The sequence below is a fragment of the Phacochoerus africanus genome, chromosome 12, assembly GCF_016906955.1.
Source record: "Phacochoerus africanus isolate WHEZ1 chromosome 12, ROS_Pafr_v1, whole genome shotgun sequence".
In the NCBI taxonomy this organism is placed as follows: domain Eukaryota; kingdom Metazoa; phylum Chordata; class Mammalia; order Artiodactyla; family Suidae; genus Phacochoerus; species Phacochoerus africanus.
Genome location: NC_062555.1, coordinates 26,056,628 through 26,083,067, shown reverse-complemented (window position 1 = coordinate 26,083,067; position 26,440 = coordinate 26,056,628). Strand labels below are relative to the sequence as shown.

Genomic DNA, 26,440 nt, shown 5'->3' with positions numbered 1-26,440 from the left:
TTGTAAAAAGCAGGTTTGTAGTCTTCCTTTTGTGGTTATTTGGTTTCTAGATTGCTGGTGACACAGGTACTTTTTAAATGAAGATGTGGTGTCTCCTGTGAGCTACAAGGAGGAGCACAGTGTGTCCCCAGCATCCCGGGCAGCCGTGATTCCTGCCAGCAGTCCCATCCTTTACACCCATAAAATCAGCATAACACCGACCCAGCTTCGGCAGACCAGCTCTCCTATCTGGAAAGTAATCCTCAGGGAACAGAAAATTCAGTCTTTGTGCATAGATTTGGAAATTGGATTATTTATTATTTTTTTCAGAGCCCTTTTATTTGTTCCTTTGCAGTACTTGTGAAAAGTTGCTGCAAGCCTGGGTCAGACATGGTGCAAACCCAACATAACACAGACAGTAACTAAGTTAACCCATTTCGAAGTATGGATGCACATGATTATAATGAATTTTTGAGTGCCCAAGTGTAAAACTCGTGTAATGAAAAGAAGCAGGACGCTTTCCACTGTGTGATTTAACCGATAGATGCTCTTTTCATGTATTCACTTACTCATCCTCTGGGACAGGACAAACCATACAGGAGAAAATCCATTAGTAAGGGACGAAGAAAAGTGAGGTAGTAACACATAACTAGGTAAATGCCCCAAACAAGGGGGTGGACTGTTAGGGCAGCACAGGAAAAATGTCCTGGTTTTAACACGTAAGTGTACGAAATCCGTCACCGTTCTTCAAATGGTAACTATAAAATTGAGGTGGTTTTTAAAAGGGATATTTAAAATACTCACACTGAATCTTTCTAACTCCGTTATTTATAAGGGACTATTCTGTGTTTCTGCATGATGACTTGTTTATAGGGGTGTTAGTTATTGTATTAATTTATCAAGGTAATAACTTGCTTAATACTCCATGAGATTATGAGATTCAGATGTTAATAACTACCGTTTTGGTAGAACTGCTACATAAACACACACACACATATGTACACACAGGTACACACATATCTGTTTTCCAACATAATCTTCTACAGGACATTAACGTCTCAGTATTTTAAGGTGATATATAATGCATGTCACATTCATTTTAGAAATGTGTACATTTTGTTTTACATGAAGGCATAATCATTTAATATTAGCTCCATAAATTTTTAATGAATTATTCTTATATAAGATGATTTGAATGATACTAATTTATGTAGAAACTTTTTATTCCTTAGTAAGTAAAGAGATTAATTGTAGAAAGCATATTTTTTTTAAGTTAAAATATTTGGGAAAAATCTTCTGAGCTTAATAAGTAATACAGCAAGAGGAACTGCCTCATGCTAAAAATGTTGCCAAGTAATTATTGAGTTTGGGACTTAAAAAGTTGAAATTATAAATCCTTGGACTGTGGTTTTTTTGTTTTTTTTTTTAAAGCAATACGGAGTAGTGGAAATAATGGAATTGTGCTGACTATTTTCACTGACCGTGTATGTAAAGTGATATCTTTGATTCAGCAAGGCCTTTTACCTTTAGTGGAATTCAAATCCTGTCATATAGGTGGTGCTCGTTACTAATATTGGAATTTAAAAGGCTTTTTCAGAAGTAATATTATCCATCGTACACTGTCCTTTTAAAGCACATTCAGAAGCAATATTCAGAAATATTTTTTTGACAGAATTAAAAAGTAAGTATGCAACCAAAATATTTATTAGTGCTGATTAAAAGGACTTCTTTTTCTTATGTTAAGTAGAAGAGAAATATTGTGAAGAAATAACAAAAATTAAAAACCGGTGGCCTTGTTTATAAAACAAAATTTGTAAAACAAAAATATTTATAAAACAAAATTTTTATTTGTGAATAACCGGATATAATATATAAGAAAAATTTGTCTTAAATGCCCTGGAAATAGTGAAATTGTATTTTAAATGAACTTGATGCTTTATGCCTATCACTTACTATTATTTTAAAAACTGATTTATAGATTTGCCAATGTGGGACTTCAGAAGTGAACTTTGGTATAAAACAGACATTATTAGAGTGTTTATAAATTTTTGTTGAGTATTTAATTTATTTTATGTTTTAATATTTAAAATCAAAATATAGTTGATATACAATAAATGTAAGTTACAGTTGTACAACAAAATTCACAATTTTTAAAAGTTATATTCCATGTATAGTTACTACAAAATACTGGCTGTATTTCCTGTGTTGTACAATATATTCGTGGCTTATCTGTTTTATACATAATTGTTTGTACTTGATTCCCTACCGCTGTCTTCTCTCCCCCCCTTCCTTCCCTCCACTGGTACCCACTACTTTGTTCTCTTTATCTGTGAGTCTGTTGCTTCTTTTATTATAGTCACTAGTTTGTTTTATTTTTTTAGATTATACATATAAATGATATCATACAGTATTTGCCTTTCTTTGTCTGAATTATTTCACTTAGCGTAATGTCCTCCAAGTCCACCCATGTTTTTGCAAATGGCAAAATTTCATTCTTTTTTGTGGCCGAGTAGTATTCCATTGTGTGTGTGTGTGTGTGTGTGTGTGTGTGTGTGTGTGTGTGTACACATGCACCATATCTTCTTTATCCATTCGTCTGTTGATGGACACTTACGTTGCTTCCATATCTTGGCGGTTGTAAATAATATTGCTATGAACGTTGTGTGGTGTGTATTTCTTTGAATTAGTGTTTTTGGATATATATAATCAAGAGTGGAATTGCCGGGTCCTATGGTCATTCTGTTTTTTCGTTTTTTGAGAAACCTCCATACTGTTTTTCCTAGTAGTTGTACCAGTTTACATTCCTGCCACCAGTATACGAGGGTTCCTTTTTCTCCATATCCTCACCAACGTTGGTTCTGTTCTTTTTGGTGATAGCCATTCTGACAGGTGTGCGGTGATATATCTCATTGTCATTTTAATTTGCTTTTGTCTGATGATTAACACTGTTAATCACCTTTTCATGTACCTGTTGGCCATCTGCACGTCCTCCTTGAACATGGCTATTTAGCATTTAAATGGAAATTTAAGGTGAAGTGCTTTGGTCTAGTTTCTGAGGGTGGTAATGTATTTGATTACATATTCAGCAAATTTTTATTTTTCTTTTCAAATCAAAACCAGTATATTAAGTGGAGTTAAATCTGAAAATTTATATTTCAGCGTCTTAAAACTAAGGTATATAAATAAAAGTGTGTTGCGAAGAGAAATAAGGATTTTTAACAATCCGATTAAGTTACTCATTTTATTATTCCTGTTCCAAAGGTCCTTAGAACCCTTAAAAGATCAAAATACTCAACTTCAAACCTCACCAATTGTAAATATTTAAAGAAAAAATAAAAATTTACTTTGGAAAGTACCTCTGACCATTTTAAGAGTAATTTAACATGCTGCTGTAAATGTGTTCTTTTCTCTGTTTAATGTCCTGTATCAATTATTTACAGATCCGGTGGTATTGTGGAAGTTCCCAGAGGACTTTGCAGACCAGGTTGGAACCACATCATTTCTAAAAAATATTTAAAATTGGAGTATTATGATTATTACTACTGTTACTACTGCATATGAATTCCTATTAAGTGTTTTCTTTTGATCAGCCCTGAGAATAAAAAGTCCTGTGTGCAGAATACCTGGAAAATCTCTTGACATTAGATGATGATGAAGAAGCTCTTATCTTGAAACTAATAGCAGCTGAATGTTTACAGTTCCAACATGTTTTCAGAAAAATTTGATGATGCCATACTTTGTTGAATACGCTTCTGTTAGCTCTGTAAGAAAGTAAATAATAAATAATAACTGCTGTAAATAAGAGATCAGTTCTATCTTTGTTACAGTAATATTGCAATCATTAACATATAGAAGTTGAATTGACAATATTTTCTTATTTTTAAATCTTATCTATAGCTTTATTTTCTTAAAAGCAAATGAGAAACTTTGGAATGAATTTACTTTGTTTATATTTTATTTATTTGTTTATTTATTTACTTATATATTTATTTGTCTTTTTAGGGCTGCACCCGCGCGGCATATGGAGGTTCCCAGGCTAGGGGTCTAATCGGAGCTATAGCCTCTGGCCTACGCCACAGCCCGCAGCAGTGCCAGATCCGAGCCGCATCTTTGACTTACACCACAGCTCACGGCAACGCCGGATTGTTAACCCACTGAGCAAGGGCAGGGACCGAACCCACAACCTCATGGTTCTTAGTCAGATTCGTTTCCTCTGTGCCACGATGGGAACTCCTACTTTGTTTCTATTTTAAATTATAGTCGTCTCTAGTTACTTAAGTAATTAGTGTGGCCAAAATTATGAATTATTTTGACAAGATATATGTAAATAGAAAATATTTATAGTTTATATTATGGATTTATCATTTGGAAGTGAATTATATGGTTAACCATATAAATTTAAATTTTTGTATGAATAAGTACTTTTTCTGGAAATCTGGGTCTTTTTTTTTTGTCTGTAAAGGAATGGGGTAAAACAGTCTTGTCTTTGGTAAAATTATTATAATGCTACAAGCTTAACCATAAGTTAAGTTCACAGCTATGATCCTCATAATTTACAAAATGAAAGTGGATAAAAGTATTCATTCAAAGCAATTCATTCAGAAATGTACAGATGCGTGATTTTGATGTGGAAGAATAATTTTCTACACGTGAAAATCCTTATATAATATTAGGAAATATCATGGAAAAAGTGAGTTAAATGATCATGTTAAATATTAGTTAGATTTAGTGCAGTCTTTGTTTTTTCACATAAAAAGAGAGCATGTACTCTTAATTTTGTTTTAGCCCTTTGGAGAAAGAATAGATTTATAAACCTCTTAAGTATATAAACTAAGTCCCTACAGTGAAGACATGATTTGCCCATATGAGGCTTATTTAACTGAGTTTGTTCCCCAGGAATGTGAAGTTACGTTAGAGTCTTGCTGACTCATTTTACCCTTTGGAAATACTGTTCCTCTCTTGGTCTTACCAGTTCTCTCTGGTCTCACCTTCTGCCCAGATTCTTTTTTCTTTCTCTCTCTCTCTCTCTCTCTTTTTTTTTTTTTTTTTGTAATTTCTGCCTCTTAAACGGCCCTTGTTACTTCCTAGGGCACCTGAAGGCTCCTAACTCTGGCTTCATGTGAGGGTGGAAGTGTGCTTGTTGAGTTCAGCTACAGAAAATTTTTCAGTGAGGCTGACTCCTCTGTTCCTCTTGTGACTGACAAACTGGTGATAGGAATGTTTTTGTCGTTGCTTTGTTTCCCACATTTGTGAGGTCAGTGGAACATGAATGAGCCCTCACATCCTTAGTAAAACCCAAAAAAGCATTTAACCATGTCATGGTAATGAGTGTTCATAGCCCCCAGGAGTCCAGGTCATAGCAATTCTTATAGACTTTTTGAAATTAGAACTGAAAGGAGCTTTAGATACCATTTTGTCTAACTGTTTCACTTTGTATCTAGAGAAACCAAACTTCATATGGGCATCTAGCCAAGGGTCTTGAAAAATGGTTTTGCCATATGCTTCTTGGTGAATATTCTGAATACTGCAGATAATACAATTACTCTGTATATTTCTCATCCTCCTCTTTTACTGCTTTCCAGTCCTAATTGTTTACTTCTTCCCAGACAACCTTTTCACTGGATCTGAGACTGCCTCAGTAATAGTAACTCTTAAAAAGCTCCTTATTTAGCTCTTGCCATGTACTAAGCACTATGCTAGGGGCTCATGTGCATAATTGATTTTATCTTCAAGTCCTCACAGTCCTGCTGGGAGACAGTATCCCCGAAACTGAGGCTTAAGAAACATGCCTGACACCAGCATTGCTTAGAAGAAGCAAGTTTGTCTTCACTCAAAAGCATGTACCATTAGCAAGTAAGCTCTGTTATTCTGTCTGCTGGGAATGCTGACCCAAACCCCACTCACTTGTTTTAGCTCTTTAAAAATAGTTTACTATAAATTTTCCCCCCAGTATCTTTATAATTTAAAGGCAGTGTGTTGTTTACCCAGAGAAATAGTATCAATCCTTTTACTCCTTTGCTTCTACCATATGGAACTGTTGGTTCATCATAGGCATTTTTTTTCTTCTTTTTAAGGCCACACCTGCTACGGCATATGGAAGTTCCCAGGCTAGGGGTCCAATCAGAGCTGCAGCTGCAAACTTACGCCACAGCAATGCAGAATCAGAGCCACGTCTGTGACCCACACCACAGCTCACAGCAACACCAGATCCTTAACCCACTGAGCCATGTCAAGGATCGAACCCGAATCCTCGTGGGTACTAGTTGGGTTCATAACATGCTGGACTACAAGGGGAACTCATCTGAGTTTGTTTCTGTTTTGTAGATACATTCCTTTGTGCCATATTCTAGATTCCGCATATAAGTGATATCATATGGTATTTGTCTTTCTCTTTCTGACTGACTTCATTTAATATGAGAATCTCTAGTTCCATTCATGTTGCTGCAGCTGGCATTATTTTGTTCTTCTTTATGGCTGAGTAGTATTCCATTGTATATATGTGCCACATCTTAATCCATTCATCTGTTGATGGGCATTTAGGTGGTTTCCACATCTTGGCTTTTGTGAATAGTGCTGCAGTGAACATAGGGGTGCATGTATCTTTTTGAATTACAGTTTTGTCTGGATATGGCATTGGTTTAGGACATGTTTTTTTTCTTTCCTTTTTTTTTTGTCTTTTTACCATTTCTTGGGCCGCTCCTGCGGCATATGGAGGTTCCCAGGCTAGGGGTTGAATCGGAGCTGTAGCTACCGGCCTACACCACAGCCACAGCAATGCGGGATCCGAGCCACGTCTGCAATCTACACCACAGCTCATGGCAACGCCGGATCCTTGACCCACTGAGCGAGGCAAGGGATCCAACCCACAACCTCATGGTTCCTAGTCGGATTCGTTGACCACTGAGCCACAACGGGAACTCTTAGGCCATGTTTCTTTACATGTATTTTCCTTCTTTTGGCAATAGAAGAAGCAGTGGGACTACTCAAATCACATTTTAAGAATTTTAATTTTTTTCTTTGTTTGTTTGCTTTTTTGTACAGCAGAGAATTTTGTCTAGGTGTGTAGATGACAGTGTAAGTGTAAACGGAGCCAGGTCTTGGCAGCAATTGAAGGTCTTGCTATAAAGAGTTGGTCCTTCTAATGAACTTAAGTGGAGTGTGATCTAACGAGATAGGTATATTAGGAATATTAATTCAGAAAAGATGTCAGTATGGGTTGGTCGTGGGAGAAACTGGAGGCAAGGATATTAGTTGGCTTTACAGTAATCTGGCTGAGGAGAGAGAAAGATCTGAAAGGGTTGGTTGCATTAGGGATGAATAAGAGGATGCGTGTGTTGATCTGAAATAAATAGACTGCCAGATATCTCTCCAGCGTAGCTGGGTTTATTCAGGATCAGCAGAGAATTGCGGTTTGGGGTCTGTAGCCATGAGGGAGCCAGTGCCAGTCCCACGTGGCAGAGGAGGAGGGCACTTTCATAGTGGAGGCAGGGAGGTTGGGAGGGCTGTGGACACAAGAGCTGTGGCTTGTAACTGGCCAAGTCCTTTTGGGGACAGAAGTCTTTCTTCTTCCTGTTGGGCTCTGCTCTTCTGAGAGCCTGAGAGCGCCCCCTTCTGGTCACCTGAGTCTGTGTACTTGGGCTTTCTGTTCGTTATTTTTACCAGTGTAAAGGGGGAAAGGGAGACTGCGTGCAGAGGTGTTTTGGGGAACATGGAGTGAAGAGTGACGAAGAAAGGATGAGTTTCTTTTTGGCAGTTAAAGAAATCTTGAATGACCTTCCACGCTGGTGAGGAGAGGGGACTTTAGGGATCTAAGAAGACGGGAGAGTGTTTGCAACCTTAGGAAATGCATAGATGTGAATGAATATGAGGATTTCCAGGCAGATTTAGTTGATGTCAGATTTATGGTTTGCAAATACATTGGGGGCTGTGGCTGAGAAGATTAACGCAGGACCCGTCTTCCCGTGCATGCCAGTGATAATTGCAATACCCATATCACGTTTTTGAGAGGGTCACCCCTCCTGTATAAAATGAGTAATTTTGTTTCTTTTTTGCTGTCAAGCCAAGCTATCCATTGCTCTTCTATTCCTGTTGTTCACATTTATGCCTAACAGCTTGAGGCTGTTTTGCACAGTGCTTGACTTTTTCTTCCTACTTTCTGCTTGTCATTTTCATGGTTCACTTTTCTGTAGCTTTGCTGCTTGCATATACTTTTGGCCTCTTAAGACTTTATTCCTTGAGTGAGAAGAGTCAGTCTTTGTGAGCGAAATATATTTTTAAAGAGTGGTTGGGAGTAAAATCTTATAAATGCTGGAATCAGATTTATATTTGAGTCATAGCTCTGTATTTACAGATTTTGTGAAGTGTGGCTTTCAGCAAGGGACTTGTTTTCCCTCCCCTTTGGTTCTGCCTGTGGCATGCGGAAGTTCCTGGGCTAGGGGTGGAAGCCAGCAGTGACCTGAGCTCTAGCAGTGACAGCTTCAGATCCTTAACCTACTAAGACTCAACAAGAGTCTTAATATCTCTTAATTCTTCATTTGCAAATTAGGGCAGATTTTACTACTCTGACAACGTCAAGATGAGAATGAAATGATCTAAAGTCTATAAAGTGTAGCACTTGCCACATAGAAAGCACACGCCAAAAATGTGAGCCGGTAGTTTTGTTGTTGTAAGACCATGGATGTTTGTTAATTTATGAGGGCTAGATAAAACTGCTTTATGTAAAATATTGTTTTTATGGTTTTTATAGTTCAGCTGGTAGTTTTATTATTACATGACCCTGAATGTGTATTAATTTATGATGAGGACTAGATAAAACTACTTTATGTAAAATATTGTTTTACAAGTTTGAAAACTTCACTGCCCTGTAGATCTTGAGGAAGATTTGTAATTTTGCAGTGTTGAGGAGGAAGAAATTTTCCTCCACCCGTCTAAGTTCTTCTTGCTGGTCGAAGAATTAAATTGACATGAAACAGATTAACAGGTGAAAATCAAACAGAAGTTTATTAACATGTGTATATGGAAGAGATCCCACAAACCTAGCAACTTTCCAGCCTGGCTGAAGCCTTCACCTTACATCCATCTTCTGCAGAAGACAGAGGAGGGTGTTGGGGGGTAGTGGTTTGGGACCTCAGGGGAAGGAGAACAATTCATGGAGATGGAAAAGCAAATGTCTAGTAAATGCGTGTTTGTTGGGCCTGCAGAGACGAGGGGGCAAAGAGTGGGGTCTAGTTTCGCCCACCACACCTGGCCCATATTCTTGGCCGGTATTTCTGGTGACAGCTCTATTCTGGGAACAGGCCCTCTCCCTAAATTCTTTTAGGCAGTTACGGAGGAGGGAACAAGAAAGAAACTTCCTGAGTCATGCTTTCTTAAAAGTGTTCAACCTAAATAAATCCTCCTGCCAAAGAGACACATTTTTAGGTGGCAAATACTGCTCCCTACAATAGCATGAGAGATATTTTCAGGGTGGCCCCATCGGAAGTCTTAAGACTGTGGACCTACAATCTTTTAGTCGTGGCCAACACATAGAAATCACTCAGTCCATTTGCTTAGTCTTTAAATAGGAAAAATAGGATTTTGAAGAGCTGGCCCCAAGTCATATTTCTTATTTACCTTTAACCCTTTAGTCTTGCCATGTTTTCCTTTTATTGCACAAATGGCAGGCCTTTCGTTGCTTCTGGGCCGTTTCTCATGTCTCAGATGTCCTCTTCCATTTCTCTGATGTGCGTCCTTTATGACAGCTTAGGTCTTTTACTCTTTCTGTGTTTCATGGTCATTTTTGTATTGGGCCTGTTTTATGTCTTGTAAATCTGTCCGTTAGTCTTTATTTCTAAGGTCCTTTTCTTAATTCATGTACTCCTAACTCTTTACCTCTGTGTGTGTGTGCGCGCGCGTGTGCGCGTGTGCTTTTAAGAGCTTCACCCATGCATATGGAGGTTCCCAGGCTAGGGGTTGAATCAGAGCTACAGCTGATGCCTACACCATAGCCACAGAAACACAGGATCCAAGCCGAATCTTTGACCTACACCACAGCTCACAGCAATGCCAGATCCTTAACCCACTGAGCAAGGCCAGGGATCAAACCTACAACCTCATGGTTCTTAGTTGGATTCGTTTCCCACTGCACCACAACGGGAACTCCAACTCGTCACCTCTTTTTTAAAAAATCCCTATTTAATGTATTCTCCAAAGGGTGAGCTATAAGACAATCAGATGATCTCTCTGAAAAATAAATATTGCTGTTAACATCACTACTGTCATTGGTCCCTGACAGTGTGCTGGGCACTGTTCTAAGCACCACCGTATTAGCCCAGTTAATCCTTATGATAGTCATATGGGCCTAAGAGACTACTCTAATTCCCATTTTACAGATGAAGAAGCAGAGCTGCAGAGCACTTAACTGATGTGGCAGAAGTCACACAACTAGTTAAGTATAGGAGCCATTATTCCAAGCCAGACAGTGTGACGCCAGAGCCTATAGTACTAAAGCCTTTGTAAACTACACACTCCCTGGTGACACCTTCAAGGTGAGGGCCCGCCTTCTTCCCATGACCAGGTCCCTTGTTTCAAGACTTTCGTTTACAGCTTCAGCCTATATGTCTGTCTCCCTTGCTCTTTGTCTATTAAAAAACTGACCTGCATCTCAAAGCAAACCTTAGTTTCCCTTACCTACTGTCACTACATTCACTCTTTGACCATGTGATTCTTCCTGTCACAAATGCGGGTCTCCTGCTTGCTTCCCCCCACCCCACCCCGGCCTGTCTTTCTGGCCTTGGCTCAGAGGTCACATCCTCCAGGAAGCCTGTGCGTCACAGGTCTGGCCTGGACGTCCCTGTGAGGAGGTCCTCAGCACTTAGGCTTCGCCCGTCAAGGCCCTCATTAGCCCTGTCCTCTGCCTACTTTCTGTTTACCCTTGTTAGACCAGGGGTCTCTGAGGCGAGCCTTAAAGAATGAGTTTTAAAAGAAGATGCCATCATACCTCTAATACAAATGGAAGATTGTATTATGTTGAAGTGTTTTTTTTTTTTTTTTTAAACTCATTAACAGACGAGTTTATCAGTGAGATGTTGTAACCTGTTCAGAGGAGAGCTCAGGGTGTCCCAGTTACACAGCTACACCAGGGACGCTGTACTGAACTCACAGAGAGATGCGCAAGTGGCTACTTGACGAGGGGCGGAGGGAGCAGGCCCTCGGCTGTCCCTCCGTTGGACATGTCTGTGGACCGATGTCATGTGCGTTGTCATCGTTTATCTACAACTGACAGACCTGTGGAACCGCGTAAAGACGGTGAAAGGCGCAGAGCCCTGAAAAGCGTGTCAGACCATGGCTGGTTTTTCACTGAAGACAGCCTGTAACCTTTTGGTCCATTTCAGATTTTTAAAAATTTCCCTGTAGTTTTCCTCCTCCTCTTGCAAGCATAGTAATATCGAAGAAAGGTTATTCTAGATACCAAAATAAGGCAAGTCCTGTTAGGTTTGGCCTGATTATTGACCTGGGCAGAACAAGAGGATTGATTTAGCCTGTCAGCCTCCATGAATTTGCACATCTGGAGCCAGCATGTAGAATTATTACCATGTCTCCAAATTCAAGGTCTTTCTGTAAGTCGTTAGAAGGCATTTCAGATTGGATGCTTAAAAGCCCCTGTTTTTTGATATCCCAAAGCTAGGAAACCAAGTCCAAGAAAGGATCTTTACCAGGTTTTGAGTATTACCCATAACATTAGTAAATGCTTCTTTGAATTTAACAAAATTTGCTAAGGTGTCTAGGGTGTGAGGAAAGGACCTTCTTTTATACTGTGAGCCAGACATCAAGTCAGGTTTCCTGGGAGGGAGGGCTTTGTGGGCTCCATAAGTATAGCTAACCTTTATTCCTTCAAAATGCCTGGACATGGCTGATTAAACAAGCATCTTTCTCAAATAAGACACTTTTAAGTAAAGCCTTGGTTATGTAATCAGGTTTTCCAGTCATATCCTGGTAAACGCTGATTTTTTAGTTAAACTTATGCAAGTAACAATATTGCTATGAATAGTAAAGAGAACTCGAGGGGGGGGGATCAGTGAAATTGTAAAATTGTATTTCAGTTTACAGAAGCAGAGTTTACCAAGTTGTTATGGGTTACAGAGAGCTTAGGAAGAAGGGAAAGAGCTTCCTGATATGTCCAGAAAATGGAACATTAAAACAGCATCAACATTGTTTCAAACAAAATTTCTCTGTTTAGTTTATCCAGTAAAATGCAGCTAATTATTGTTCTGCTGGGTCTTGGGTTAACAGTGTCTTGAAACTTTCTGCTTCTTGACAAAAACGAGTCTTGGAAATCCTGACTCAGTCCACTGGAATGGCCTGAAAGTTGTCTGAGCTGTGTCAGTTCAAAGACGTGTACCCAGGAGTTTGTTCTTTGAAGTCTCCATAGTTTGAAATACCTGTTACAACCCCTTTCTACAAGGCTCTGAGACTGGCCTTCTCTGTTGAGAACAAACTCTGGCTTGTTGCTTATAGCAGAGTCTTCAGGGTATTCGAAAAAATGTAAACTGTCTGTAGATGACAGAGACTTAATGGCCATGGTTAAGTTGTTAATGGTTATTTTCAAGTGTGAAATGTCTAGTGAGGGGTCATAATAAAAATAAAAGGAAAGGAAATTTTCTTGTTTCCATTGTATGAAAATGAAGATAATAAAGCCATGTAGAGAAAAATGTATCTTAGAACAAGGAATAAACCTGTTTATTCAAAGGAGCCATTTTAAATTATGTGTGATCATGAAAATGGGTGAGCATCTTTCTAGAGGAAAGATCTTGAGGTATACAGTAAGCCTGAGGCATAATATAGCAGGAATATACCCAGAATTTCAAGTAAAGAGATTTAGTGCATCTGGCCTAGGGCCTACGTGAATATATTTTTGTAAAACTTCAAGGGTTCATTTAAGTCCAAGGTGCATAACCAGGGGACTGGGCATAACCGCTGACTTAGAAGACAGGAGGAATTTAAAGAAGTAAGGTCGTGGCCAAGTGAAGATTTTAAATAATAATTGAAATGATAACTGGCAATATTATATTACGGTTGCCTAATATCATCATCAGGCAAAGCCCTGCCAGGGGTCTGATAAGCATAGACGAACTCAATGGAATTATTTCCTAAGCGTTTGACCCTCGCTTTCCTGAAGAGCAGGGCGTTGGCATGCCTCTAGAGTCTTCCCACCTGACGTGTGATTTCTGAAATGTGCATGGTCATAACGTTCACACATCTGAATTTAGGGCAGGCTTAGCGTCTCTTCTGGTTTGCCAGCTTTTTGTATAGTAATATTCACATCAAAACAACTCTTATGCTAATAACAAACCAGATTACTTCTAGCGTCTCATCGTGTAAGGTAAGAGCACGCATCCCTGTCTTTTCAGGGGACCTCTAGGAAATCTCCAAGATAGTTTTAGTTAGAAAACATATCCTGTAAATTTTAGATTTATTCCCCCCTGTATTCAGAATCTGAATTTGGAAAGGCACAATTTAAAAAGTTGTTAGAAGATTTGGATGTTTGACCAAGATGGGATCCACAGGTGCCTAAGAAGCAACACTTGATTGTCTGTTTAATCAGCGTGGCAGTAAAATAGTCAAAAGCGAATATAGATAGCAACACAATTGGATAGTTCTTTCATAAATGGGGAACTTTTGCATCCTCCCCCTTAAATGATAGAAGATGTAGTAAAGTAAGTATCAAGTGCAGAGAATTACTCTGTTAAGACACAGAATTTTGGCCCTCTCAGGGGCACACGGAAGCAAGAATAACTTTTCATGTTGTAGGCAAAGGCATTACCTAGTAATCCAAGGAAGCAAGCCCATCAAAATTGAGTGATTTTTTTTTTTTTTTGTCTTTTTAGGGCTGCACCCGAGCCATATGGAGGTTCCCAGGCTAGGGGTTAAATCGGAGCTATAGCCACCAGCCTACACCACAGCCACAGCAACACAGGATCTGAGTCGCATCTGTGACCTACACCACAGCTCACAGCAACCCCAGATCCTTCACCCACTGAGTGAGGCCAGGGATCGAACCCACAACCTCATGGATCCTGTTTGGGTTCTTTACCACTGAGCCATGATGGCAACTCCCACCTTGAGTGAATTTTAACAGTTTTCATGGCTTCTTTTCAGCCAGGTATTACCAAACATTTTAAGTTCTCTTCATTGCGCTCTCTCATATTCAGGTACAGACTGACACTTAAAGACGTAGCTCAGAGATCTGCAAGGTCAGACTCATTTCATCATCATCACCATCATATTTATGTGCTTTGTGTTAACATGCAGTGTTTTCATTTCTAATATACTACATTCCCATAGTTATTACATAAATACCTAACATCACATAAACAGCACACATTAAAACTAGCCCTTCACCATCTTCAGTGAGTCCTAAGAATATAGAGGTAAAAAAGAAAAAAAGCCCGAGAATCACTGTTTTAGGATAAACCTATTCTTTGAAAATAAAAACGTATACACACTTGTATTTATCGGACACTATTTTTCCTAGTGTCGTCTTAACCACTCCTGCTAATTATAACTTTTAACCTAAATGACTGACTTCTGTTTCACAGAAGAAGAAGGGAAAGAAAAGCACTCGGAGTGGGGGCGGATAACCCAGCACCTGGTGACCTGCACCTTGCTTTATAGACCTCTTAGGAACAGTCAGTCAGTGCATACACATTTCTCTCCAAAAGCCAATCAGAGCAGAGCTCCTTTAATTTATTAAAAAATTTTTGCGAGTTCCCTTTGTGGTGCAGCGGAAACAAATCCGACTAGGAACCGTGAGGTTGCAGGTTCGATCTCTGGCCTTGCTCAGTGAGGATCTGGTGTTGCGTTGAGTTGGGGTATAGGTTACCCACATGGCTCGGATCCTGCGTGGCTGTGGCTGTGGCATAGACCGGCGTGTACAGCTCCGATTCGACCCCTAGCCTGGGAACCTCCATATGCCGTGGGTGCGACCCTAAAAAGACAAAAAAAAATTTGTAAAGGACTTTATTTTTTGGAGTCATTTCAAGTTCACAACAAAATTGAGAGGAAGATACAGTGATTTTCTGTGTACTCCCTGCCCCATATTTGCATAGCTGCCTGTGTTTTCAGCATCATTTACCAAATGGTGTTTTCTTCACCAAGGAGTGTACCGTAGGGTTCACTCTGTTGAGCTGCTGTTGTAGAGTCCGTGGGTTTAGACACATGTATAATGACCTCTCTGTCATTATCCTATCCTGCTGTTCTTTTCTCTGCCCTAAAACGCTTTGTGCTCTGCCTGGTATTTACTCCTCCCTGCCCTCCCCAGCGCTGGCAGCCACTCATCTTTTTATTGTTTCCATAGTTTTGCCTTTTCCAGAATCTCGTATAGTTTGAATCATATGCTGTGTAGCCTTTTCTGACTGGCTTCTGTCACTTAGTGATATGCAGTTAAGGTTCCTCCATGTTTTTTTATGGCTTGGTAGCTTATTTCTTTTTGTAGCTAAAAAAAAAAAAAAAAATACTCCATTGCCTGTAAGTACCACAGTTTATCCATTTACTTACTGAAGGGCATCTCAATTATTTCTAAGCTTTGGCAGTTATGAATAAAGCTTCTGTAAACATTTGTGTGCAGGGGTTTTAATTTATGAGGTTTTAGAATCCAGTTCATTGATACTCTCCAAAGATAGAGAACCATTTCACACTAACTCAGTAAGAGCAAAGGCCTTTCTGATTTATAGACATACAGACTCACAGACACCAAAGGTTTGGGTGATATTTTTAGGTGTACTTTACATAGTGAACAGATAATATAGATATGCAAGAAGCCGAAAGAATATATTGTTACAAGCAATGCTGTATTTTACAAAGGCCTTTTTATATTTTGCCAGATATTGAGCAAGTGAACTTAACCTAGGCAATTAGCATGTACCTAAAGCTGCCTTAAAACTATTCATTGAATACTTTCTTTACTGGTCTGGCAACATAAGGCTGTAAACAGAAAGACCTGTGGTCCTGGCCTTCTAGGAGTTGTCTTAGGGGAAGGAAGCTTGGTCTGGAACTCAGAAGTGAACTGATATTCTGTTTCTGCTTCTGACTTGAATGTGTGACTTAAAGGAAGTCATTTTTACTCTCTGAAGTTCAGTTCTCTCCAGTGTGAATGGGGCATGCAGGTTGCTTATTGTTTTTACAGTATTTGCTTTTACACGTACTTGCAACAGAAGGCCAGGTGTAAAATGTGCCATGAAAGTTACTAGCAATGTGCAGGGTGGAAGTTCTGGGAAGGGAAACATCACATTTAAACCAGCTAAGAGCTAAGCCATTAGCGAGCAAGAGGACGTACATAGCAAGCGTAGACTAATTTTCCTGGTGGTGCCAGTGTAGTGTACTTTTGGCAGTCTCTAGGATTGAAAGGCTTGAGGAGGGACGGTCACGTTTAAATAGAGTAGCAAGAAGCCGCTTTAAAACAAAAGATTGAAGACAAATCTAGAACCACTTTCTGTATCAAGACTTAGCAGAGATGCAAGATGGCAAATACCACCTGAATACACCCTATGCATTATTTTTTCTAATGCTAGGTACATAAAGATAAATATAACACGTTGCCAGCTCAGCAGGACCTCACAGTCCAGTGGAGGAGACACAGTTAATTTTGGATGTGCTGTAGCACCAATGTAAGGGATGTAACGGTGGTTGCAGTGAGGTTGCTGCACAAGTGCAGGTGGGCGGGTTGGTGGATGCAGGGGTGAGATACACCTCCCTCCCTAAGATCAGCAGAAAGAAGGCAAACCGGTGTCGGGCTTGTTGACGAAAGAAGGTATTCTGGGAAGACTCAGTTTCAGGGTTGTTGAAAGTACCTTTGTTTCCTAAATCTTCTTGATTGTCCTTCTTACCCTAGAGTGACTTGAGAGAAAGGGTAATTGAGAGAGGAAGGTTTATCCTGAGATTCTAAACCGGTCCTGCCTCCTTTATTGTCTCTTGCTTCCCCAAGCATTGCTGTCCGCTGGGACATGCAGAGCAGTGATGGTTGAACTGGCGTACTTGAAAGGTGTGACTCCTCATTGGTCATTTCTGGGATCGAGAGTTAGCAGAGAAGAACGTAGAGGGTACCACTGCAAAGAAAGCAGTTTACAGGCCTCTGAGCTGGTGTCGGAAGGGCATTTGGGAGGAGGACAGTTGTGGCATTGGTTGCGTGTTTTGCTCGCATTCTGAGGTTCCTGGGGTGACGCTGGTGGTTGGGAGGAGGGTGTGGAGTAGTCTCTGTGCTACTGAGTGTGTCCTTAAGGTTGGTCCTCTTTTAGGATAAGAGTGGAGGAGGATACTGTCATTTATACTTAGGGTAACTGTGGTGCCCTGTTGTGCTAGAAAGGCAGAGCGGGAGTTCCCGTTGTGGCTCAGAATCCGACTAGGAACCATGAGGTTGCAGGTTCGCTCAGTGGATTAAGGATCCGGCGTTGCCCTGAGCTGTGGTGTAGGTTGCAGACGTGGCTCGGATCCCACGTTGCTGTGGCTCTCTCGTAGGCCGGTGGCTACAGCTCTGATTTCGACCCCTAGCCTGGGAACCTCCATATGCCGAGGGAGCGACCCTAGAAAAGGCAAAAAGGCAAAAAGGCAAAAAAAAAAAAAGGCAGAGTGATGAAATTATTTTGTGATTTGAAATTGAAGTAGAGTGATAGCTCAGAGGCAGTAGAATTTTACTAAGTTGAAGTTTGAATTCTGCCTGTTAAATGCTTTATGCCATCAAACCCAGGTGGACATTCAGCAAATGAGAGGCCTGTCAAGTTCCCTTTCTGCACTGCCCTGCTTTTATCCTAGGTTTCATTCTTTCATTCCCTTTTTTTTGTGTGGCATTTCTGTTTTTACTGCCTGTTCCAATTATTTTTCCTTCTCCTCCTTTTTCTTTACAAAAATTAAAAAAAAAAAAACACTTTTTGTGGTCCAGTTCTATTTATTCCTTGACCTTAGCTTGAAAATTAATCCTTCTTTGAAGGTTCTCCTCACTTCCAAGGCCACCTGTCTATACTTCTATAGCCTCTTAGGTTTACCTCTGTGTTTTACAGTTATATTTTTTCCTTCTTCTTCACCTCCTCCTTCTGTGTTGAATGTCTCTATCTCCCCTACTCTGCATGCATGCTTCTTGAATGAAGAGGGGCAAAATCTTTTTTTTTTTTTTTTTTTCAATTACCTCATCTAGCCTAGTGGCTGCTGCATGGTAAGGTCTGAATAAATGTTTTTTGAATGATGAAGTGAGTGAATGTAGGTCAGAGGAAGTTGAGTAAACTCATTGTAGATTATTTTAACCTCCTTGGAAGAATAGGAACAAGATAATCTACTGAGCAGAAGAGATGTAAGAGGGTGTGGAATGTTAAACTTAGCAAGATTTCAAACTGGTGTTATGATTGATACCATAGAGGTTCATCAAACTCTGAGCAAAAAGATGTAGCTCAGCAGAGGGGGTCAGGCAATGTGAAGATTTAGAAGGTCCATGACTGTTCGTTCATGACAAGTTCCTGACTGGTGGGTTCCTTTTCTCTTTTTCAGATTTCTGTTGAAGGTTAAAAAAATTAAAAGTTAATTTATACTGACCCACTAGTATGTGCTCCCATGCTAGATGATAAAAAATGCCATTGGAAATGTTTTGAGTGTGCACATATTCCATAATTATTTTTAATTACAACAATAATAAAAACTCCATTAATTAGGCAAATCTTGTTAGAAACTAAGAAAACTTGGTAGAATTCAAATTGGGAACAGTTTGAATTGACAATTCTGACTGAATAATAGTAAGAAACTATGTATTATACAGTAATTAAAGAACATTTTAAATCTTACCCTTTAGCTGTATCTTCATAGCTCTTTATAATTGTAGGTAACTAGTTAGTTAACTAATTCCAAAGCAAATATATTCATCACTGTATACAATTATCTTTTCATGTTCAATAATATCTAGTGATTGGTTGCATGGCTTAGGAAGAATGCCTGTTCTTTAAATTTTTTTTACACATCCATCATTTCAAAAAAGTATTTTTAAAATAATTTTAAAAGGATTTGGTCAGAATAAATGTAATCTTTGCTGATTTGAAATTGAGGTAGATTGATAGCTGGACATTTTCTCATTTTTGCTTCTTGCATCAGTCATAAAAGTCTAAATTATTTGGAAATAATCTATTAAACAGAATACTTTCCAGATAAATTTTAGATATTTTTAAAAATTGGATTTTGTTTTGTTCTGCTTGTTTGGATTTGATTCTGTCGTTTTAAAGTACCAGTAGATTATATCAGACACAGGAAAAAAAATTCCATGACATTCTATGCCAACAATTGTTTTTCCACTTGAAAAGAATGAATTGTCTTGAACCATTTTTTCATGTGTGACGGTTTTTATTTCACTACCATTAGTATTATATACATTATATATGAACATATATTTCTGAGACATACTGATTTCTTAGTTTTAATGAAATCAAATCTTCTAAAGAGAAATGATAGCTGATTTAAGAGAATTATAATCATATCATGATTGTATACTTTGTTTCATATTCCAAACATTTTACCAGTGGTCTATCTTGATAATCCTAAAATATCAATTATTTCTTAATAGTTTGCTTTGTAGATACACATAGTATTATCTTTTTTGTACCTTCTTGTGTCAAGGAAGAATCGTAGTAAAACAAGTGGCAAGCATGTGGGAAAGGGCTTAAAATTAAATCCAAGATCATCATTATAATTTTATCTTTCTTCATAGGCAAGATTCCTTTCTTTTACAAATGCATTGCTAGAATGCACAAGGCAAAATGTGATCAAGTTCTTATTTTATCTGCATGCTTGTCGTATATTTTCTGCTGTTAAAATTTTAAATTTTTATTGCAAACAGAGGAACTAATTTGGAAAAACATAGTGATGTTTTAGAAATTTTTCTTTAGAGCTGAGGTATTTATTGGAAAAATAGAGCTATGTAATCTGGCAAACTCCTATTGAAAAGAATATTTTTGCATACATTTTAGATGATAAAATTTGAAAGCTCCTGAAAAAAATGACCTTATTTTTCTCCTGAAGGGCGAACAAGTTTTAAGTTAATGAGCTCTTAGAAATGGAGGGATTTTATATTTATTTTTGTGGCAGTGAAAATGTTATATTCTAACTACACAAATAATTTAGGCCAATCCTAGAAGGTCTGGTATTACTCAGCCACTTACAGAAATTAAATAATAATAGATGATGCAGATTGAAAAAGATAAATGTCGTTTCACAAGAACTTACTTTTTATTGAGCAGGGAACATTTGACAGAAGTCAGTTTGGAATTTAATCTATGAAGGGTTCTGAATCTTGGAGAGAAACATTAGAGTTAAATAATTTTTTTCAAGGTAATGTAACATTATGGGCTAATGAATCAGAAGCAGTTCTTTAGAAATCAGGAAGAAAAAAGTTACATTTAATATGGGACATGAAAGTCTCTGTTCTAGTTCAAAATGTTACGTTTCACATTTTTCTTTATTGTTATCTTAAACAGAAGTTAAAATTAGTTATGAAATAAAGGCTGGAAACAAAAGTAGCATATTTTCTGATGTTACTTGGTGGAGAAATTAAAATCTTTCAAATTGACATAATGTCAGTATTAATTTACATGGAATATGTTACTTTGAAATAACCTTGATTCTTAGTTGTATACTGCTTTGAAAATACTTTCAGGGAAATTTCTTTTTTAAGAATAGGTATAAGCTGAGGGAGACTTGTGGGTTATAGGAAATGAGAAACCATAAATGGCCGCCTTACCTTTTTATTTAGTTATTTCCATTTTCTCTTCCATCTTAGTACATTATTAATAGGTAAGATCTTTTAAAGTAATAGTGCCAGATTATTTACAAGTGTTTAAATTTTAAGCCTGAAGTAGAATTGGGGAGAAAAAGTAGCTATGATGGCAATTCACTATTAAAATTTTGAAGTTTAAAAAATGTCCTCTGTTAGCTGAAAATGTTGAACTTGATCAACATATGGTACCAGCTAGCCTCATCCCCACCCGTTCTTTTGTTATCTTGTTATTGTTCTAAGGCTTAATGACAGTCATCAGCCATAGTTCTGGGTGTGGGGGTTAGTCCACCCTGGGGAGAAGAGGAGGAAACAGCAGTGTGGATTATGGAAATATGGATTGATCTAAAAAGAGACCCTTGTAAAAGAATGGGGCTCAAAGAAGAGCTAGGAAAAGCTGAAGAAAAGATGATGGAATATGATGTGAAAATGATCATTTGAAATCTTTCCTTTCATTCCCAGCTGCTGTGTTTTGGAGAAAAGGCAGGCATGTGTGTGTTAAGGAAGAGCTAAAAGAGGCCAGATGAATGGTGTTATTTATTAGATATATTTTCATTTTGAGTGAGATAAATTATGTGCATTTTAATAGCCTTTGCATATGTTAGACTTTTTAAAATCTTAAAAGACGTAATGTTAGGTATATTTCATAGAAATCTTTCAAGTAGTACCGCGACATTTGATTAAAGTTTGGTCTTTAAATAGACCTAACTTCAAAAATTAACTTCATGGTTGTTATATAAGAAGTATTTTAACTCAATTTGAGGGTGAATATTGTATTTAAAATATGAATTATTTTTCGTTACTTTTATAATTCAGCTATTCAGATACATAGTTAACGTGTTTATTCGTTTGTATTTTTCTAGACCAAAAATTGCAGCTGGTCTTGGTAAGCTAGCACGAAGTGGTAAATAACATGCCTCTTTATCCTTAGCCTGTTTGATCAGAGGACAACAATGCAGTCTAGTGGTCATTTTTGCCAATGCAGACACGGGGTCCATGTGGTTGTAACTAGTTTCTGATGTGCTTGTGTACAGTGAGAGAAGGGTTGTTGCCTGATTCCAAAGTTGGGGAAAAGTTAGATTGGGAACGAGTTTGCTTAAAAACATGCAAATGAGGCGTGTGGGAGGAGCTATTGGGGAAGGATGGTGTTTTCAGTTTTGAGGGATGTTGTCTAAGTAGGATGTCGTCTAAGTAGGAGGAAGCCTTGGACTGGAGTTTAGCAGAGTGGGATATGGCTTCGCACAGCTGCTAAGTAGCAGAACTGGGTTCTGACCCACCCCTTCTGGCTGGAGAAGCCAGGCTTTTATCCATGGTCTGTAGCCGGGAGAACCAGATTCCCCGTGGAGAGCTGAGGACTGGGGACACCAGTGGAGAAGGCTCCGTGAAGCAGCCGGAAGAGGCAGGAGGGGAGCTGGATGAAGTCAAGGCGCTTCACGTCCAGGCGGGGGCCTCGTGAGCAGACCAGACCCCTCGGCTCCCTCAGTCGGGGGCTGATCCCTGCCGTCCTTCAGCCCCACGACCCTCTTGCGTTAGATGAACGGAGTGTTACACATTGCAGAAGTCAGGCACGACACGGACTCTTGAGTGTAGAAGTTAGTGATCACTGGTGGCCCCGAGCTGAGAAGCCACCGCAGCAGCAGTGACACACATGCCGAGTGTGCACACGCTGTGAGAGAGGACCTGTCTCAGCTCTGCTGTTACATGAGCAGAGGCTGGACCGAATCTACAGCATTTACCTTAGTCTGCTCTTGCAAATAAGCCACTCCATTTTTATAATCACTCTTATTTTTCCATATATTCCAGTGCAGCCATATATTGTAAAGAATAAATAGAAGGTATGAAATTAAAAAAAAGGTTTATCAAGTAACTCTCTCTCTATATATATTTTTTTTCTTTTTTTAAAAATAAGCTTTTTATGTTAGAATCATTTCCAATTCACAGAGACATCGTGAGAATAGTGCAGAGAGTTCCCACGTGCCCCTCACCCAGCTTCCCTTCTGTTCATGTTGTACGTAGTGTGGTGCGTATATAGTATATGTGGCTTCTGGTTTATTGAGTAAAATCCTTGACAAGAGACGCAGGAAATTGTGTTTTTTCTTTAAGGGCATTTACGCCAAAGTGGACCAGACTAGAAATGATCAAAACTCATTGCTATTTGGTGAGGCTTGTTTGGTGACTTTCTCTGTGTGAAAAGAACCAGTGTTCCCGGTTGAATTTGAATTTCTCATCGAAAGAGTTCTGCATTACAAGAACTAAGACCAAGTTGGCACCTTTTCTTATAATCTCAGCAAGAGGCCAAAGATTACATCAGCAGCGAGTGTGAACTAAGTTTTTATCCCAAGAGGTGGATATTCTCTAATGGGTGGGGCAGAATAAGTTTACAGAATATTTCTACTCAGAATTTCAAGACACAAATCATTTAAAAAAAGACCCTAGATTTCATTGTAATTTGATGTAGTTGTGATTTTCACATATTTAAAATTATGAGCATGTACATTTTTTAAAAAGAAAAATCTTGTATAATTTGAGATAACCTAAAAAAAAAAAAATCAACAGTTCTTGAGTCTTGCTTGCCAGCTATATTTGAAGAAGGTTTTATTTTAATTACTAAGTACTTAGTTCCTGCATTAAATTGAAGGGGATAAAAACGTCTCACAAACTTCATGAATAGAATTGCTGAAGGTATGACTGATCCGGGGTGTTTACCATCTGAGCCACAGTTTTCCATGTATTCATCTGACCACGTATAAGGCAGCTTTGGCCTAATCTGCAGATTCCTACCCTTGACCCTGAGATAATTAAGTACTCTCTCCACCCTTAGTCCCTCTGTTGTTAGTAACCTTGTTTAACCCCATCGTGCCTGTGTGACTCAAGTATTATTTCCTTGTTCTGGTATGATCCTTGTTCTGATATGTGACAGATGATTTTGTCTCAGATTTTAAATAATATGCTTCGGGTTTAGTTACTTGGTATTTTGCTCCTCTGTGAGAAAGAATCTTCTTAAGTCCTTATTCGTAAGTCTGTTGTTTGAAATACCTTAGATACATCTTTTTAGTGTAAATGTAATATTTTCAGTGGTGATGAACAAGCAGGGGCACAGGCAGCATTGCTTTTTTGCTCCAGGACTTAATTTCAAGGGAACAGAACAGCCCAGGGCAGGTGAGACTCACATTGGTGCCTGTGTATCATCCCATCCCTCCCCCATGATTTCTTCTCGTCTCGGCCCCCTTTATTTTTTTCATACGCCAAGTTGAACTTTGGTTCTGAAGTGTACATGGACAATGTCCACCAGATAGAGACCAAACAGACTTCAGATTTAGGCATCTGCTGACTCTGTTTTGGAACCTACGTGAAAACAGAGTGGAAAAAAAAGTGTAGCTTGGGGAATAATGGTTAGAAGCTTCAGCCTGTCAGTTCAAATCCTGCCCCTGACATTTGCTAGCTGTATGACTTTGGGCAAGTTACTTAGTCTCTTTGACCTCTTCCCCCTGCTCCTTACACCCCCCCCCCCACACCTCCGCCCTGCCACACATGAAAGGGAATAAACCACGGGCTGTTGTAAGGGTTAAAAGACAATATATATAAAGTGCTTACTTAGGTCAGAACCTGGCACAGAGTAAGCAGTCCTTTTATCATATCTTTATTTAGGAAAACAATTGGGAAGAAGGCATACAGACTCTTCAGTCACATTTCCCTGCCCTGTCTACCAAGGCAGACTGATTCTGATGGTGCTAAAACAGTGTCATTTCACATAAACGCCACAGAGTTTGTTCAGAGCATGCATGGCATGCCAGGCGCTGGTTAGGCATTAGGAGAACTCCAAGGTTGAATAAGCCCGCAAAGATTTTGGAGACCTCTTAGTTCTGATTGATCTTGTCAGTGTAACAGCTAACTAGGACTTTCTGGTTCACTGCTGACTTTGTTGATCTCTGGTGACCGACTTAATGATATATTGTAATTATAATACCAGAAGCGATTGAATGCTCTATAACCTGCAACTTGATATAAATCAGTAGGAAAATGAAATGATTTCATAATTTGGGAATATTATAATAAAGTTGCTTGTTGAGGGGACTATAAAATATGAAGAATTGGCATTCCCATCGTGGCTTAGCAGTTAATGAACCTGACTGGCATCCATGAGGACGCAGGTTTGATCCCCGGCCTCGCTCAGTGGGTTAAGGATCCGGCGTTGCCTTGAGCTGTGGTGTAGGTCACAGATGTATCGCAGATCCCGTGTCGCTGGGGCTGTGGCGTAGGCCGGCAGCTATAGCTCCCATTGGACCCCTAGTCTGGGAACCTCCACATGCCATGGATGTGGCCCTAAAAAGAGAGAAAGGCAAAAAAAAAAAAAAAAAAAGAAGAAGAAGAATATTAATCGTCCATAAAATGGACAGTAAAAGGGTCACGTCTGTTATTCTTTCCATATCTTTTAATCAGTGCTGTTCCCTTTCTTGGTCTTCATCTAGGCCAGATTCTCTTCCCAGAGCACCAGACATTTTATCCACCTGCCTCCCCTGCCACCTCTCTTTTACTCCTGTTTATATCTTAATTTCGTGCCTTCTCTGAATTCTTCCTGCAGCTGTCTAACTTTAGGCTACAAGCACTCATCTCGATTATTCTACCCGATTTTCCAGCCTTCAGTCTCGTCCTTTTAAAGCCCATCCTACACACTAGAGCCAGAGTGATCTAAATTCAGACCCAGTCGTCCCTCCCTTGCTTTAAACCCTCAGAGCGTCCCTCTTTCTCTTGGGAAGGGTGATCATGATTTATGGTCCAAACTGAGTTACTTCTTGATTTTTTCACTGCTGATCTGTGTACGGGGCCATGCCGATCTCAAGTGTAGAGTGAGGAGAGTTTTGACAGATGCTTAGGTCTGTGTAACACACATTCCTTTCAAGATATTGACCGTTTCTGTCACTCCAGGAAGTTCCCTCGTGATGCTTCCTGGCTGTCTCCCGTGCCTGCCAACCCGCTCCACAGCCCCAGGATGCCTCGTTCTGATTTCTGTTACAGTAAATTAGAACTTGGACACTTTTGAGAGTAAAAGGCGTGGCCGTTGGTAGTTGCGCTGAGGAGAGAGGTGTCCAGTGCTCTGGGCACTGGCAGGCGTGGTTTCCCTACTCTCTGCGCCATGTCTTCAGCTTCCTAATTGGCTGAAAGGCCTTCTGCTAGGATCAGTCCCCTGCTGCTTTCTCAAGCCACATTCTCTTCTCACCTCCTCAAACTTGGTGCATGTTCTTTCTCATCTCCGGAGCCTTCTGGACCTTATAATATTCTTTCCTGTCCTGGGAAGGCCACCCTGACCTCCCCTCTGCCTCCGTCTCCTCATTCTGTAGCCTCCTCCTCCTCTCTTTGGAAAGCCTTCTCCCCTGGGACTTGGACTGCGCTTCTCCAGAATTGGACTGTGCTACCCTCCTCAATTTGGTTGACATGGTTTTTTAGGCTCCCTGCTGTTTTTCATTTTCCCACCAGTGCCCGTATTACATTACATTGTGATAGGCTGTGATGGCTATTCACACATTAAATATTTGCTGAATGAATATATGTAAACATCTTAATTATTTGTATAAATAAGTTCATGTCGAGTTTGTAAATATGAGTTAATTCTGATTAGAACTCATGCCTGTTTAAATAGTCTTCATAGAACAGGTTGAATTTTATAATTGTGTAATTATAATTTAA

The 26,440-nt window shown here is 39.3% G+C and overlaps 1 protein-coding gene across 2 annotated transcripts in view; it reads left to right on the top strand.

Moving 5' to 3' along the window:
* The window catches only part of DENND1B (DENN domain containing 1B), a 245,761-nt gene that overhangs the window by 66,968 nt on the left and 152,353 nt on the right, over positions 1-26,440 (top strand). For both annotated transcript variants that reach the window (XM_047755321.1, XM_047755320.1), the window contains exon 3: positions 3,420-3,463. In XM_047755321.1, the coding sequence (XP_047611277.1) occupies positions 3,420-3,463 (44 nt within the window). The remainder of the gene's footprint in view (positions 1-3,419; positions 3,464-26,440) is intronic.